At 42.7% G+C, this 16,803-nt stretch overlaps 1 protein-coding gene across 2 annotated transcripts in view; it reads left to right on the forward strand.

Moving 5' to 3' along the window:
* Ebf1 (EBF transcription factor 1) overlaps positions 1–16,803 on the forward strand; it is a 389,967-nt gene that overhangs the window by 360,021 nt on the left and 13,143 nt on the right. For both annotated transcript variants that reach the window (XM_059270378.1, XM_059270379.1), the window contains exons 12-14: positions 14,555–14,620; positions 15,499–15,676; positions 16,321–16,500. In XM_059270378.1, coding sequence (XP_059126361.1) covers positions 14,555–14,620; positions 15,499–15,676; positions 16,321–16,500 — 424 coding nt within the window. The remainder of the gene's footprint in view (positions 1–14,554; positions 14,621–15,498; positions 15,677–16,320; positions 16,501–16,803) is intronic.

The following is a 16,803-nucleotide window of genomic DNA, read 5'->3' on the forward strand; positions in this document are numbered from 1 at the left end:
CTGCAAAATTTTGGGAAGCCAGAATTGCGTTTGTTTCACGCCTATTCCATGTCTAGCGCTGCTTGACGGCGGCGTCTGCTGCAGAGCAGAGCGGCCAAGCGGGCCAGTGCGCAAGCCAGGCACACAAGGAGTTTGGAAAGCAGACCAAGGTCTTGGTGCACACAAGGACTTCGTGTCTGAAGCCTCAGGTTCCTCCTCTGTGAAGCAGCTGTTTCTCAGTGCTCTTAGGAACTAAGGAGGCGAAGCATACAAAGAAAAGTTCCAGGTAGCTTGCGGAGACTCCATTAAGTGGAGACACTAATCTCTGCATGACACACATCTCACATTCCACAGACGAGGAGTTTAGGCTGAGTCCCCCCACAGGGAGGTCTGTCTGCTGACTTGCTTATGATATCAGAGCTAGAAAGTGGGAAAGCTCAAACTTGAACTCAGGTCCATGAGTTCAAAACCCTCCCTGTGTCTACTATGCTAAATTTCCACTGTTCTTCAGATTTGGTCACTCAAATACTTCTGCCTGAAGGCAATTACTTTCTGCCTCCTCTTCCTCAGCAATATCTTCTGTCCATGCCCCTCAGATTCTCAGTAGCTTTTCCTCTTTCCTCTATCAAAAGGGGCTGGTTTGGAAATCTCTACCAAGCAAACACAGTTTGTTTTTGAGATCTAGACTCCTTTTTAGAGAAAAATCAAGCAGTTTGGGAAAAACAACAAAGGCCACATTTGTGTATTTTGCTTTATGGAGCTGAAAATATCTGGCAAATTGACCCAGTGGGAGTCATAAATACACATTACTTTATCTTGTTCTTCGTGGCCTATACCCCAGAGCCTCGATAGAACAACACCACTTAATAGACTTAAGAAAGAGTAATTACACTCATTGGTTGTGTGATTTTTCAGCCCTCCCAGCCCTGCCTGACCTTCTAATTTAGCTCACCGTGTCTAACTAATGCATTTATATTCATCTTTTATGAAGCATGGATGGTGCAGGATTGACTGTACAGTCCTTTTCTAGTCGTCTTCCCAGGTTCTCGATCTGGTCGGTAGTGAGGGGAAAAGGAGTCATCCATCTCCATACGTTTGCATGGATAGACAGCCATAGACATGGCTGCGAGCATTTTTCATCCCTTATGAAACATAATAAAAAGTATTTATTACATTTTTACTTTAAAGCTTTTATACATCCTAGCATTATTTACAGCTAAACATGCAGGCAAAAGATGCGAGTGTTTTTAAAATCATTACTGCTAATGTCTCAGCTTGTCAGAAGTGCTTAAATTCTCCTGCACTTTGTCTAAAAACTTGGTACTGTTGCCTTTTAAGAACAACACATTTAAAGGATCTTGCAAGTCAAATCTGCAAACACTGCTGACAGTCTGTGATGGATGATATTGCAAAATTTGCAAGATGTTTGTCATTTCCCACAGCCGACATATTAAGGAATGGATTAAGAAACTCAAAACCCCTATGGGAAACAGTCATCCCCCCCAAACCCTAGCCAAACCTCGAACCCCCAAGAGCACACCACGATCTCTCACTCGGCTGTCTCTCCTAACTTCTCACTCAGCCATTGGATCCCAATTGTTCTCAGAGCATTTTCTCTCACCATATGGTCTCCTCATTACCATACACTAAGAGTCCATATGGGAAACTTGTGAAATGAACTGTATTCATTTTAACTGCCAGATGAGCAGCCTTGTGCTTTGCAAGCCTAGCTTAAGTCATCTGCTGTCTTCGTGTTGTTATGGCAACATGGCGCCAATAAAAAATTCTAATCTACTGTAAGTGATCACAATATTTTAAGTGCTGGCCTACAACTGGCCTCAAAAGGGACAGGAGACAGGAGGGCTTCCGTTTGCCCAAAGACGTGAAGGTGGTAGTTGATTCCAGCAGGTGTCAGTAAGGAAGCCGCTGAGATTGTGGCTGGGTGTCCACGGGGCTATGGACTGAAATGTGGCTAGTCACGGGCATAGCGTGCAGAGGGGCGGATCGCAGGGCACATGGGTCATAGACCCTTTGGATGAATCTAAAGCACACGCCGAATGTCAGTCACTATAGTTGCTGAGATACATGGCTCTGCTGGTGCTGGCGAGCCAGCCAACCTTGGTGTCACTCTAGGTTTGGACTCCCTTGAGGCAGCAGCACAGCCTCATGGGAGCCGCTCCTTCACTGCCATTAGGAAATCTCAGACCCCACGAAGCTGCTCCTACTTGAACACAGGAATCAGTCATTTCAAATGCTGGGCTAATTAAGAGTACCGTAAAGTAATGGAAGTCGTCAGCTACATCCTAAAGTGTAAATCATTTTCACCTCCAAGGGCCTCATGATGTGCTGCCTCTCTGCCGCTCTCTTTGTATCGAAAGTGAATGTTTATCGTCTCATTTCATCAGTTCACATTAGCCTCATGCTGAATATTTAAACACAGAACAATTTGAACTCACCATGGAGGAAGTCAGTGACTGCACTTTCATTTGGAACAGCAAGGGCTCATCTAATAATAATTTAGTAAATCAGCCATTTAGTGGCTCAGTTGTGCACTGCATTGTGCCAAAGATTATTCAGTTCAACTGTACACTTGCAAAATTGAAATTCACATTCCAGTCAGAAGCACCATTTTTGCTTAGTGGAGAGATGAGACCCAAAACCACCCTCCCTAAAGAGCGTTCATGGTTAGTGATTTATCATACATACAGAGCTGGGGCAAAATAAAGCTTGAGTTGGCTGCGTACAATGTATTCTAATTGTGCTTTTATTGTTTTAGTCTTTATGCACAGACTATCAGTAATTCAAAACCCACAGTTGCATCAGTGAAAATATAAATAAGGAATCTTTGCATAACCACATTGCCTTCTAGCAGGAAAGGGAGATGACTAAGGAGTTCAGTAAAAGGAGAACCCAGTGTCCTCGTGTTCTACTGTCTCTGTCACCTCTCCCATCCCCTCTGTTTACTTACTTTCCTAATTTAAGGAAACTTTATTAACATTACATCTGCAAACATGAGTGACCTTGAGCAAACCAAAGCACTGAAACCCCATGCCAGGCTTATGGTCTATCCACTTCTTAGAGGGGGGAAAAAAGCACCCTTGAGTCTGGTTCCAGGAAACATCTTGTCTCTGCATTCTCTTGTCAAAAGCACAAACTAGGGAATGGCATCCACTTTCTCCTCCCTCCCCTACATCTGCCAGAAAACTTAGAGGCAAATTCCATCTCCCCATTTTGATAATGTGCTTAGCTCAGGAACTTGGCTCTCCTTAATACTTAAACGTCTATCTTGGGAGTCGAGCCTAGATCTGGGCACTGCTGAAGTCGTATATAGATGTATGCATTTGCACACTTACTTTATCTAGAGAGAGAGAGAGGCTGCAGTGGGCTTCAGAGATGACTCAGTAGATAAAGAGCTTGTTGTACAAGTCTGAGTTCTGAGTTTACTTAAATAAGCCAGGCAGATGGCCGGCCTGTAATCTCAGTCTCAGGGGGGCAGAGACAAGGGATCCCTAGGACTAGTGGGCTAGCTAGAGTAGCCAATTGGCAAGCTCCAAGTTCAGCAAGGGATCCTTCAGTAAGCAAAGTGGGGGGCAGTCAAGGAAGACACCGGACATTACCCTTTGGCCTCCATAGGAATGCTCACACACATACCCAGGCATGTGTACACCCATACACATGTGGATATGCATACACAAATGCATGCAATAAACAACATACTTGTAGTTTCACCAAAGAGTCACATGAGCCTCACACAGTGATAATTTTCACTCGCTTAGATGATTTTTATCTTTTGCTGGCTTATTTTTCGCAACAGTTTTCTGCTTATTTCTGGTATGTGTCCCTCTTAGGGATGAGCAAACAAGAGTCAGAGAGGAAAGTGATGTGCTGCTGATACTTATGCAATACAGAAAGCAGAGGCTTCATACTGCAGCGTATGCAGCCTGGGAGCAGCGGCTTCCTACCTTTCCATACTACTCAACATTGGTCCATTCATAATTGCCTTCAGTGTTTTACAGACCAGATTCTATCACAGTCATAACACCATTGAGTACAAGAATGTGTACAGTCTGCCAGTGTGCTCAGTAAAAGAAGTGGGGATTGTCAATATTGTTGGCTAGTGCTTGGTAAGCACTCAGTGTGTATGACCTGCTGGGGCAGGTACTGGCATTGCCCTTGCTTTATAGATAAGGAAACAAAGGCATGCACTCACAGTGAGTGGCAGAGTGTGGACTAGAGCCAAGCCCATTGAACTTCAGTTCTAGTGCCCAAGTCCCTAAGCACTGCCTCTGAGAATGAAGAGAATGGAATTCTAAGGAGAGGAGGTTTTGCATACCAGTCTCAAAATCCCTCAAGCTCAATTGGGTGGAGGAGAGATGTGGTGGCATTGACTAAAGTTAGCTCACAAATGGCTGAGCTAGGCGAAAGTGGTAGCAAGAATTAGAGGCCCACACAGGCAATCCAGGGAAAGAATTCTTTCTCTGTGGCTGTTCAGTCTGTGTGGTGAGGGCTCATAGGAACAGTTACCCACCAGCTGAGCTCTGGAACTCTCCCAAGTGTTCTTTGAGAACTGAGCTCCTGAAGACAGATTTAGTTTAACCCTCCCTGCATAAGAATGGGAGGAGGAAGGGGCAAAGCCATTTTCTTCTTCCAGCCACCAGGGGATCATCTTCAAGACTCAAACCCATAGGTGCACAGTCAAGGTCAGAATTCCTGCTCACTATCTTCAGCACTGAATTAAGCATTGAAGCAACAAGTCCTGAGTCCCCAGCAATCAAGAGGCACTGGGGTTTTATAAAAGATGTACACGTGTGTGTGTGTGTGTGTGTGTGTGTGTGTGTGTGTGTGTGTGTGTGCGCGCGCGCGCGCGCGCGCGTGCAAGCCTGTACAAGCCTGTCCCTGTCCAAGTAAATGCAGGTGCCCATGAAGGCTAGAGGTGTTGGGTCCCCTGGAGCTAGAGTTATTGAGGCAATTGTAAGCCACCCAACATGGAATTTGAAATCCAGTCTTTTGCAAGAGCAGTACCCATGCTTAACCTTAGAGCTATCTCTCCACCTTTCAAGGCCCTGGATTTTTTTCCTGTTTATTTTATTTATTTTTATTTTTATTTTTATAGAGACAAGATGACATTTATCCCAGGCTGGCTTCCAATTTGCTATATAGCCAAGAATGGTCTTTCACTTCCGATCTTCCTGCCTTTCCCTCTGAATTCTGGGATTGCAGATGTATACCATTACAACCAGTTTTATGCAGTTTTGGGGCCCAATCCCAGGGCTTTATGCATGCTAGACAAGAAACTCTACAAACTGAACCACATTCCTATCCCAAGGTACTGGGTTTTAGTTGCAGATGTATTCAAGACCATCCCTTAAACCTTGGGAAATAGAATTCACAGATATGGTTCACCCAGATATACATATAATACCCAACGTTGTTCAGTAAATTTACAAAGCCAAAGTCAACTGTATTTTTATCCACCACTTAAGTTTAACATAAATGTAAACACACATGCATTTTGTACACATACATATATACATTTACATATATATATTTCACATGCCCATATGACAGGCATCTCATTTGCTCACTCCAAGGCCTTTTATTCTCAAGCTAGATATTAATTTCATCTTGCCCTAAGGGAAGGGAAGCCAGGCCCCAAAGACAAAGAGAGACAGAAATAATATTTGGCTTTGTGTGTGTGTGTGTGTGTGTGTGTGTGTGTGTGTTTCTCTAAAAGCCTCAGCCTTGGTGACTTTAAGGTGACTTAAAAGATTTTCAAGGGTAATTTTGACTCTAGGCAGCTTTTGTTTCGTGTGCTCACTTTACAACCTACCCCTGAAAAAGGCATCTCTGTCCAGAGTTTTCTCTTTCAGGAGAGCCTTTTATCCTGATCAGAAAGTCGATTTCCAAGGCCACTCGGCAGGACCTAACCCAGCTCGCTGGTCTTAAACCAGCACAATGAATTGCAATGAGAAGAGGCAGCCAGGGGTTGCTGGGTTCAACTTTGTACCTCAGAGCAGGTCACATCCACAAGGGCACAGATACCATTCTTCACTGTATGTGTGGCAGGAAGCACCCCAGGCTCCCATTCACCAATTACCATGACACCATTTAGAAGAGAAAGCCCAGCGACCAAAAAAGAGGAGGGAAAACGATTGTTGTAACTCTTCCCAGCAAAGGCCTGTTTTCACAATTTACACGTAACTGCTGGCACCCGAAAAGTCGAACGTTTTGGTAAAATGAATCAACTTGTAATGTTTCTTTTATGAGATCCCTTGCAGGAAGGGACGCTTGGCACCTCCTGGACACCAAGCTACGTTATGTTATCCATCATCGGGAAGTCGGCTGTCCTGGCCAGCTTCTCAGAGGTCACACGATCGAACCAGCAGCTCTTACAACTGTATTATTGCTTATGGAACAGTCATTGTGGCACCAGATAAAAATTACCTGGTCTAATAGGCAGGGAACAATTTTCACTCAATAAAATTATAAGCCAAATCATTCATTTCATAACACTCTGGCTAATTTATTTGTTGACCTTTTAATATCCATAGCTCTTCAGTGGTATTAACTGCAGCTCAGACAAAATCTCTTGTTCATTTCACTTTCATTGATTTTTTTTTTCCATTGAGGCAATAACGGCTGCTTGAAAACAGCCTTTTTCTCTCCACTGTAAAAGTCAATCATGTAAGTTGGGATGTCTTACGTGGATCCAGCCATGTTAGCTTCTAACAGATTTTAATCTCACGTGGTTCAGAAGGCTCCTACACCCTGATTATAACAGAAGCGTGCTTTCTGGTGTATCTCCAGCCCCACTTGCGTTACTACACATATGAAGACATTTGGGAAGTAGGAGAACTGTCTCCTAATCTGAACACAAAATCATCCGAAAGCCAGAATAGAAACACAAATCTCCCCTGTACACTAGGATGCTTTGGGTGCCTTGGACCTTGGTAGTAATAGCAGTAGACTCTTTTTTAAATACTTACAACTTTGGAAGCTGCCGAGATGGTTCAGTGGTTAAGAATGTTTGCTGCTCTTCCAGAGAGCCAAAGTTTGATTCTCAGCACCAACATCAGGTAGCTTACAACCACCTATAACTCCCACTCCAGAGGATCCGATGCCCTCTTCTGGCCTCTACAGGCACCCATAGAAATGTTCATATACTCATTCTCATTCTCTCTCTCTCTCTCTCTCTCTCTCTCTCTCTCTCTCTCTCTCTCTCTCTCTCTCTCTCTGTGTGTGTCACACACACATATGATAAAAAAAACTTAATGGTTTTATGATGGAAATGAATACAGATTTTGGAATTTGAATTTTTTAAAGATGATAAACAAGTTATTCAGCAGAATATTCTGTAGGGTAATCATAGGTTCAGGTGAGCCATTATTTATGGTGAAGAAAAATCGTGTGTGTGTGTATGTGTGTGTGTGTGTGTGTGTGTGTGTGTTGATATATGTGTGTGGTTACACATACACATGTTGCATGTGAAAACCAGAGGTTGAGGTTAAGTGTCTTCTTCACTTTCTGAGGTTTTTGAGATGGTCCCTCGCTGAACTCCGAACTCCACAATTAGCTAGGCTGGTTGGCCAGAGAGTCCCAAGGATCTGTTCTCTGCTTTCTAAACTCTGGAGATTCGGGCACACCCAAGTAAATCTTTACATAGAAGCAGGGGACCGAACTGAGGTCCTCATGCTGGTGAGGCAAGCCCTTTCCTGACTGAGCCATCTCCCCAGCATCAGCTGAGTCTTCTTATATAATAAAACACTTTGAAGTCTTTAGAGTGCAGAGCTGTAAAATCTAATTGTTACACATTTGGCATTTTATGCGTCCCTGGAAATATCCACTTGCTACCTCCACCTCCTCTGTGCTATTCCTTTCCATTTCAATTTACTCTAAAGTGGTCCTTAGCCATAATGAGAGTGCCCCTTTCAACAGAAACATGCTTAATTATATCCATGCTAAATGTAAGTGACTCTTCTCAGTCACAGGGCTTCTGAGTAAAAAGTGTTAAAGTGTGACACCAAGGGCCTCTGATGATGTGCGGGAAGCTCTCTTTCAAGAAGTTTCACATTACAAGAAAAATGAAAAAATGTGAGGAATGTCTCAGAGGATAGGGAACCGAACAGTGCCCAAGCATTATTTTGGTTTGTCTCACCCCTCTCCTCGCCGCCCTCATTATTCTGACTTTTTAGAATGCAGAGTCTCCCATTGTGGAATTTTCCATTTGGCTGAATAAACATAGAGGAAGTCAGGATATAAACCTTCCTCCAAAGAAACACATCTCAATACAACCGGTGTTTATTGCTTGATGCATCCAGTATGGTGGGGGAAAGGCTCCTGCAAACTTCTAATCCAAATCTTCAGCTTTGGGGCTTCCCAATCAGCAGTGTTACCCAGGCTTTCTGAAGCAAGAAGGGGGCCAGCACCCATAAGGCTAGTGAGCTGGGCAAAATTTGGGCCCTTCAATGAACTCTGCAGTGGGCACCCAGTGAAACCAATTCTCATTCTCAAGGCAGGAGGGACTCTGCCATTCTGCTTCATTTTATATTGCTGGTATCTGGTCTACTACATTCTGAGTTCCCTGATAAAGAAAAAGGGTATTGGTAGTGATAAATGGATGTCAGAAGATTGTGGGGTGACAAGAAATTATTGGGCTTTTTTTTCTTTTCTTCAGGAATCACTTGAATCAATTTGGTTTTGGTTATTGAAGTCTGTCATGTTTCTCTTCTGTTGTCTTCCTGCTTCCCTCAAAATGTTAAGCTCCTGGCTGGGGGAGCATAAGAGGTGGCATATGTTGTCCTCGCCTACAATCCAGGAATCCCTTATGAGTTCCCAGAGTCTCAAAAATCTAATCCTGAAACTTGAAAAATATCGGAGTTATTGAGTGGTTACCCCTGAGCTGCAGGAGTTGGCTTGTAGGTGCTGTGACAGGAAGTAAGTTCCGGCCACCTCCCCACTCATCAGTGTTTGTGTTACTCAAAACATTGAGCTGGATTTACAAGTAAATGCATGTGTAGTCAATTGCACAACCTCCCCCTTTGGGTTATTAGCTGTACATCTGAGGCCAAATGATAAAGAGGAGACTCCCATGGATGGGGGAATAACCTCTAGGGATTTTACTGTCATGAAATGAGAGATGAGCTGGCTGTCTCTGCATATTTGACATGACATTCCAGGTCACTGAGGTGGATTTCTGTGAATGTGTAAAGAACTGTGTATTTTTTTAGGGCTTGAGACTGTAGCTAATAACAAGCTGATATATACCAAGACCAGGCCCATGCTGCTAGATGCCTATAACCTGAGATAATGTCCTAACACAGTTATTCTATTAACTACAACATTAAAAATGTAAGCACAAGCTGGCAGGCACGAAAGAGCAAATTCATAAGAGAAAAAGTGATATTAAAAAATACAGTGATTAGAACTCAACCTCTGGGAATTTACATGTTGGATTAAAAAGCCAGGAACCAAATAGAACACCAAATTTCACTCTTGTGCTTTTGAGAATGGCAGTAAACATGTGACTGGTGTATTAATATAAATTAGATGTGCACTTTTAGATCAGTGATGGAGTCTTAGAATGGACTCTTCCCCAGGAACTCTCTCAGGGCCTGGATTTTATTGAGCATTGTTCCAGGAGCTTGAAGAAGGAGAATAAGGTGAACCCAGGGCCTTAAAGAGTCTATCATCTAGTAGTGGCCAATGGAGGCTTGCATCTTTCAGACCAGAGCAAAATATCTTATGACACATACTCTATGCAGTTCTTGGTGGTATGGTCAACACTGTTTTTGAGAGGAAAGACAGAGCTGAATGACTGGGGTAGCAGAAAAGCTGCAATCATTTCTGAAGGATCAGAATAGCTGTCAAGGTCTCCAGTTCTTAAATGTAACAGGTCTGGGGTTGACTTCCTGCTCAGCTGTGGACGCTCGGAGAAAATTGACTGACCTGTCTGAGTCTCCATTTCTTCACTTGCCAAGTGCTCTCTGTGAAGACTGGATGAGCTTGTATTCCACTTGCTCTGCCGTTACTACATCACTGCTGCTACCTCCAGTCTCAGGGGGAGTGGGAGGCATTGCTGCAGGTGGTTTCCCGGAAGAAGGAAAGGCAGCCACAATGGTACAAGGAGATAGCAGAGGAGAAGCCCACCATCCTGCCTCTAGGTTCAGGAGGATTGCCTAGACCCAAAGTGAAAACAGCTCTTCAGCACCACAGGGAAAGAAGATTGGCTAGAGAAGACTGACCAGAGGAGGAAGGCAATCGTGGATAAGCCCGAAGCTCAATTCTGGGAGGGTAGTGGGTCTTCAAAGTAGCTGAACAATGAAACTCACAGGTGATACCTGAGGCCACAAGTAGCTCAGAAATCACTCACTACCCGATTGGCTTACAACATGGAAAAAAACAGAATTTCCCTTTGTAGCCCATTCAGCTACGGTGGTCCCAAATAAGAGAAGGTGACAGCAATTACACATGAACTCTTCCTTGGAACCCATTCCTCTTCAAATCTCTACAGTTTTCCTGTTACCTCTCAGCAGATTTTGTAGCATAGCCCCTCCCCACAAGCCCCCAATTTTTATAATCATTGTTCCATGACTACTGTCCAATAGGAGAAGGGAGCTTGTAGTTGGGGGAAATAGATCAAGATGAGGTTGTTTTTAAGAGCAAACACTTTATTTCTTTAAAACTTCAGGGCCATGCAGAGAAAAAAAACCCACAAAATAAAACACAAACAAACGCCGGGCAGTGGTGGCGCACGCCTTTAATCCCAGCACTCGGGAGGCAGAGCTAGGCGGATCTCTGTGAGTTCGAGGCCAGCCTGGTCTCCAAAGCGAGTTCCAGGAAAGGCGCAAAGCTACACAGAGAAACCCTGTCTCGAAAAACCAAAAAAAAAAAAAAAAAAAACCAAAAAACACAAACAAACAAAAAAACCTGTCTGACTCAGAATTTTGTTTGGAGAACAAGCAATTAAATCTTTAAAGGAGGCTCTGGAGATTTTCAATATTTAGGGTACTTGTGAATGTCTTTTTTATTCACCAATGGGATTTGGTTTTGAAATCCAAGTATAGGATTAATTATCTTGGAAGACTCTAATCTCTCTGTCCTTGTGTTTAAAAATGTGAGCAGGGGGACATTTTATCACTATGAAAAGAAGAGAAAATCTCTCTGACAAATGAATGCCTTGAAAAATTCGATTTTAGTTCCAGCCAAGTAGGTTTTCTTTTCAGAAATATTGAAATTGAATATTAGAATTGAAGGCTCCTTCTACTATACTCCTGCCTAATGCCACCAAAATAGGACTTAAGGAATAATTTCCAAGACAAAATACTCTGTGAAATATCCAGTTTTCCCCTGGTGGGAAATTTCTTTTCTTAAAAACATCTTAGGCTCAATCATTTCCTAATGTGAAATTAGAGATTTTTCAAATTACCATATAAAACTGCAAAAAAATTACACTTGTGGCCACAGACGAGATAGCATACACTATCAATTTGATTTTAAAAGACATACATCTCTTATACTACCTGTCATTTTTATAATGCCTTTTACAAATTTAATCAATACATTTTAACATTCTATATACTTTAAGTGCAATATACAATAAATATTCAAGTTTCATCTTAAACATGCTTTAGCCTTTAAATTGTTAAAACTGCAGTGCCCTTTCAATCTACTTACATAATGTCATAAAATATACATTTCAAGGTAAATGAAGTCAGCTACTTCAATTTAGTCCCTCAAACTGGTAGTAAATGAGAGGTTAACACTATGGTGCCAAACCCATTATTGAGTAAATTTAGCACCTTGGACAGCTCTGTAAAATCTTTATTGCTTTCCTGACCTGCTCGTCATGTTCTGTCTCTGTGTTCAGTGGCTCTCAGCTCTGATTGAAAGGCAATATATTAGATCCCCAACACAAACACGCTTGGGGGCTAGTTCACTGGGAACGTAATGACATGGAGGTGAGAGCAATTTTCTGGTCACCGAAATCCAAGCACCTTGCAGGTCTGTGGCACTAACTCACGGAGGACCCAGGAATGTCTTTCTTCCTTCCCATTTGCACAAATAACTAACAGAAGTCTAATCACATTGGCAGGGCTAAACTAAATGTGACTCTCCCTAAAACCCCAAATTTGATACTACCTTGAAGGACATTTTCATATGGGTGAGGTATCATTTAAGGACATAGCTTTCTGGACAAGAAATCTAGGTTCATTTTCCTTGAAATTCAGGTGATGGTTTGAAGAGACATTATGCTGATGCCATGCCTGTGACCATGTGCTAGGCTAGAAAAACAAGCCCCACCGTCATGAATCAAAGACAGCAATACCGAGGATCTAAAGGATCCAGTGTGTGTATGTGTGTGGAGTTGGGAGTGAGTGAGAATCCATGTCCTTCACTTTCAAATGGTAAAATGATGACCAACCCCTGGCATTAAAAAAACTACCAGGTTGGCCATATCACTGAAAAACTTGGTCACCAAAATTGTAATAGTTCAGATTTATAAAATCTTCTAAGACTTTGGCATTCCTTCTGAGCTCAGTCCCCAGTTTTGTGAAATTAATAAAAACAAGAAGTGTGGCTACAATCTCTGATTACAGTGTTGCAAAGCTGAAATTGACTACTTTATTTTATATATACATATAATACTATAATTATATTTGTTATATATTTATATATAATTATATCTATCTATCTATCTATCTATATCTATCTATCTATATCTATATCTAGATAGATATAGATATAGATATAGATATATATACTGCATCATACATTTGACAAACAGGAGATTTACATATTTTTTTTCTTCAAAAATGCAAAGAAAGAGAAACGTCTTCCCAGCAGAGCCCAGACACTGGCATAAATATTTATTTGGAGAAATACGTGACCATAGATGCAGAGATAGCAAATCTTTTAATAAATGAACTAAGTTGATGCTGTTTTGTTTTAATCTTTCCACAAGGTTTTGATGGAAGCGGCACTAGCTGAATTTGAGCTGGGGATAGGGTTTAGTGTGCCCATGCTGTGGTCAATTATCAACTGCTATGGTCAGATACTACTGCAAACAAAAAGTAGAAAATTATCTGTAGCTTGCATTGAAAAGTAAAGCAATGATTTTAGATATATTGGTTTAGATTCCATCGATTATATTGTGCTTTCCACCCCCTACATGAGAAACAACTGAATTGTTTTAGAAAAGGGGGTCTGGCTGCTAAAGGCAAGCATCAGTGTTTATCAAGAACTGGAAAATCTTCTATCTCATTTTTGAATTTAGGACATTATATATGTGATAAGTAGTTACTTTAGTATGACAACTGTTTTATCTTATATTGTGGAGAATTTTGAATTGAAAAAATGCTAATATATATCTAAAAGCTTGTCATTTAAAGATTTGTTCAAGGATTTTTGAAGAGGCTACGGTGACAGCGAAATGAATGCAATTATAGCCCTATTTTCTGATCAGTGTCTGCAGCGGATGAAAATGGAACAGCACCGCTTCCCATTCCCAACTCCAAGTCATCCGATTTTAAAGTTATTCTTCCATTTGCAACTTTACCAACACTGAACTACAGTAAACAAACCTTTGGATAAGTCCCCTCTCTACATTACATTGTTGGATGTGGCTCTTTGCTAGGCCCCATTTTTACCAGCTCCACCCCTAATGTTGCTGCCTTCTCCCCTCAGGCCAGTGAGGATGAATCTGTAGGCAGATTAGGTGAAATGGAAGAAGAATGGCTTATGTGTGTCCGAATGTGTGTTTCTATAGAGTGCACCCATTAATTAGATCCAGGCAAGCCAAACGTGGAAGTCTACCTTAGTAAGAAGAGCAAGTTACTTTTTCTCCAAGCTGAATGAGTAGCAAAGCAGCGACCTATGAGGGGGATGAGTGAACAAGAAAGAAGAAACACCAACACTATAGAAACAGCAAAGGATTGCAGTATGAGAAATCAAGGATATTGGTCATGAACATGGGCCCAGTGGGGGCTTCGAGGGGCAGGAGAAAGCTTGGGCGAGGGCCTTTGATCAACATTGTATTCCTTCAGTGTGTGAGCTTCCTGGCTCCTGTCCTCATAGTTCTGCCATCCAAGAGAGACAAACAAAGGAAGCTGAAGGCCACATGCTTCTTTAGTGGCTGAAGATTGATTGGAAATTCCTCGAAAACAACCCGTCTGATAAGGTCATGGTTTCTGGAATAAGCAATTAAGTACAAAATAAACACATCTAGGGATTCATACCATGCGCTGAATGGCATCGATTATAGTAATCTAGTAAATGACCACGCAATTGTATTCAGCAATAAACATATGAGTGCTTTATCGTGCCTATGCCAGACGATTGAGTGATGTATTTTATCTTACAGTTCCAATGATGCTCACCTTTTGACTCAATTAAGTGTGTATGTGAACAAGGATAAATTGGTGACTTAATACCATTCCCTGGGTCCCCAAGCTACTGTTTTTACAATTGTGCCTTGGCAAGGGATAGCTAGAAGGATGGGGATGCTGTCGTGTGACAAGATAAGGACATCCTGCTATCATTCAGAAGCTCACATCTATCTTTTTTTTTTTCTTGATAGGAAGTGATCCTTAAAAGGGCTGCAGATCTTGTTGAAGCCCTGTATGGGATGCCCCACAACAACCAGGTGAGTGTTCCAGGTTTCTAACTTAACGAAGTGCTCTCTCATTCAGTGAAAGATCTCAGAGTCCTTATTGTATGAAAAGCATAAAAATGCTATGAAAGCTATACTCGTGTATTAAGCATCTAAGATTTAGGCTGTGACAAGTCATAGTACTATTCAGTCCTTCCTGTTTTTGCAAATCCACTGCTCTTCCTATTGTGTCCTCCATTTAAAAACTAATCTCCCCCGGGAGTGTGCTTCATAACTGAAGAAGACAGCTACTGTATTTTATTGTATTTCTCTCAAGTTTCAGCAAATTTAGAAGGAAGGGTTTAATTTCTTCTCCTAAAATATAGAATGAGGCCTGAATAGTACTGTTCATGCTTCATAGAGAATTGTATGCAAAGAACTGAAGGTGCTTGGGAACCTGACTCTGACCAATCTCACTTCTTCCCTGGCTCTCCTGAGGTCACTGTCCAGAAAACAGTTGTATTAATCCTCAGACTTTGGCTTCCCTGCACAGCAGCAAGGGAGCATGATTCACAGGCCCTGAGTTCCTATGCGTGGAGGAGAAAGGAAATCCCACACTACTGTCATATACTGATAACAACAGGCTTCGGAGCCAAGCAAATGGCATTCTGCATCTCAGCTCTATCTTTAAAGAAAGGAATAGTGTTGAGTGAGCTCTCTGCTTTCCACAGCCTCAGTTTCCCCAACTGTGATGTGGTCAGGATAATAAAACTTGACCTCACAGGTGCATCAGCAGGCATACAGAAAGTAAATATGGTTAACCACTAATGGCCCTGAGCACAGGATCTGCCAGAGAGGAAGCACAAAAAGGTGGGGCTGTTGGGAGTATGAGTCAGGGTAGCTAACAATGATGTGTGCCTTTGACTTTTCAGGAGATTATCCTGAAGAGGGCTGCTGACATTGCAGAGGCTCTGTACAGTGTCCCTCGCAACCACAACCAGCTCCCAGCCCTTGCTAATACTTCGGTCCATGCAGGGATGATGGGAGTGAACTCCTTCAGTGGACAACTGGCTGTGAATGTCTCTGAGGCATCACAAGCCACCAATCAAGGTCAGGAGCCTTTTTCCCTCGCCCCTTGACAAACTCAATCTCCCACCCCTCCTGCCTCTGCCATTTACTTGACATCAAATTTTATACATATGTATTTTTTTATTCCCAAAGAGGAGATTCTTCACTTGAGTGTATCGAATACTGTTTTAAGATTTTGTTTCTAGTTTCACATCTGGAGACCTAGTAGGGAGCTAGAAAGAATGCATGCATGCATGCAGCCATCTCTACATCCAACTTTCCCCCATAAATCATGAATGACAGATCACAAAGAAGGATGGAATTAAAGTTCTCACAGGCCACAACACATCATTCTTGCCCAGGGAAGAGGGACCTGTTAACTCGGGGGAACATCTCTTAGATTGGGATTTATTCCTGCTCCAAAATGATAATTTATAGGCCCTGCATTGCCACTTCTCACAGCTCTGCTAAGTATTTATGATCTCCTAAGAAATGTGTCTTTGCTAGCTTCCCATTTTAATCACGGAGATAGCACCACCAACCCATACACATGAATCACCAGGTCTTTTCCCTCTGGGTTGCCATGAGGGGGTATAATGGAGATGTTCCTCCCTGATACCCCACTTTTCCAAGAATGCCACCATCTAAAGGCTACCCTCACCCCTTGTTTTGCCCTGACTTTTCAGGTTTCACCCGCAACTCAAGCAGCGTGTCACCACACGGGTATGTGCCGAGCACCACCCCCCAGCAGACCAACTATAACTCTGTCACCACGAGCATGAATGGTTACGGCTCTGCCGCCATGTCCAATTTGGGTGGCTCCCCAACCTTCCTCAATGGCTCAGCTGCCAACTCACCCTATGCCAGTAAGTAGATACCTGTCCTCAGTCCTGTATATTTCCCTCAAAGAGCTTAGCATCATGCAGAGAGACCAGCTGGGCAGAGCTGCTTGGTTTGAGCCCTGCCCTCCCCCCCTCCTGAGAGCCTGCTACCCACAATGCTTGAGCACCATCCTCTCCAGCATTCTCCATCATCCATCTCCAGATCCCTGGCAGTCTCACCTTGCACAAAAGTAGCCACATGATGCCATTCCAAGATGCTTGTGGTCAGATGGCAATGGGGTTGCTACCCACCTCTAGTAGTTGCTATCCAGAGTCCTCTGGGTATGT

Source organism: Peromyscus eremicus, chromosome 8a (genome assembly GCF_949786415.1).
Source record: "Peromyscus eremicus chromosome 8a, PerEre_H2_v1, whole genome shotgun sequence".
Lineage (NCBI taxonomy): Eukaryota > Metazoa > Chordata > Mammalia > Rodentia > Cricetidae > Peromyscus > Peromyscus eremicus.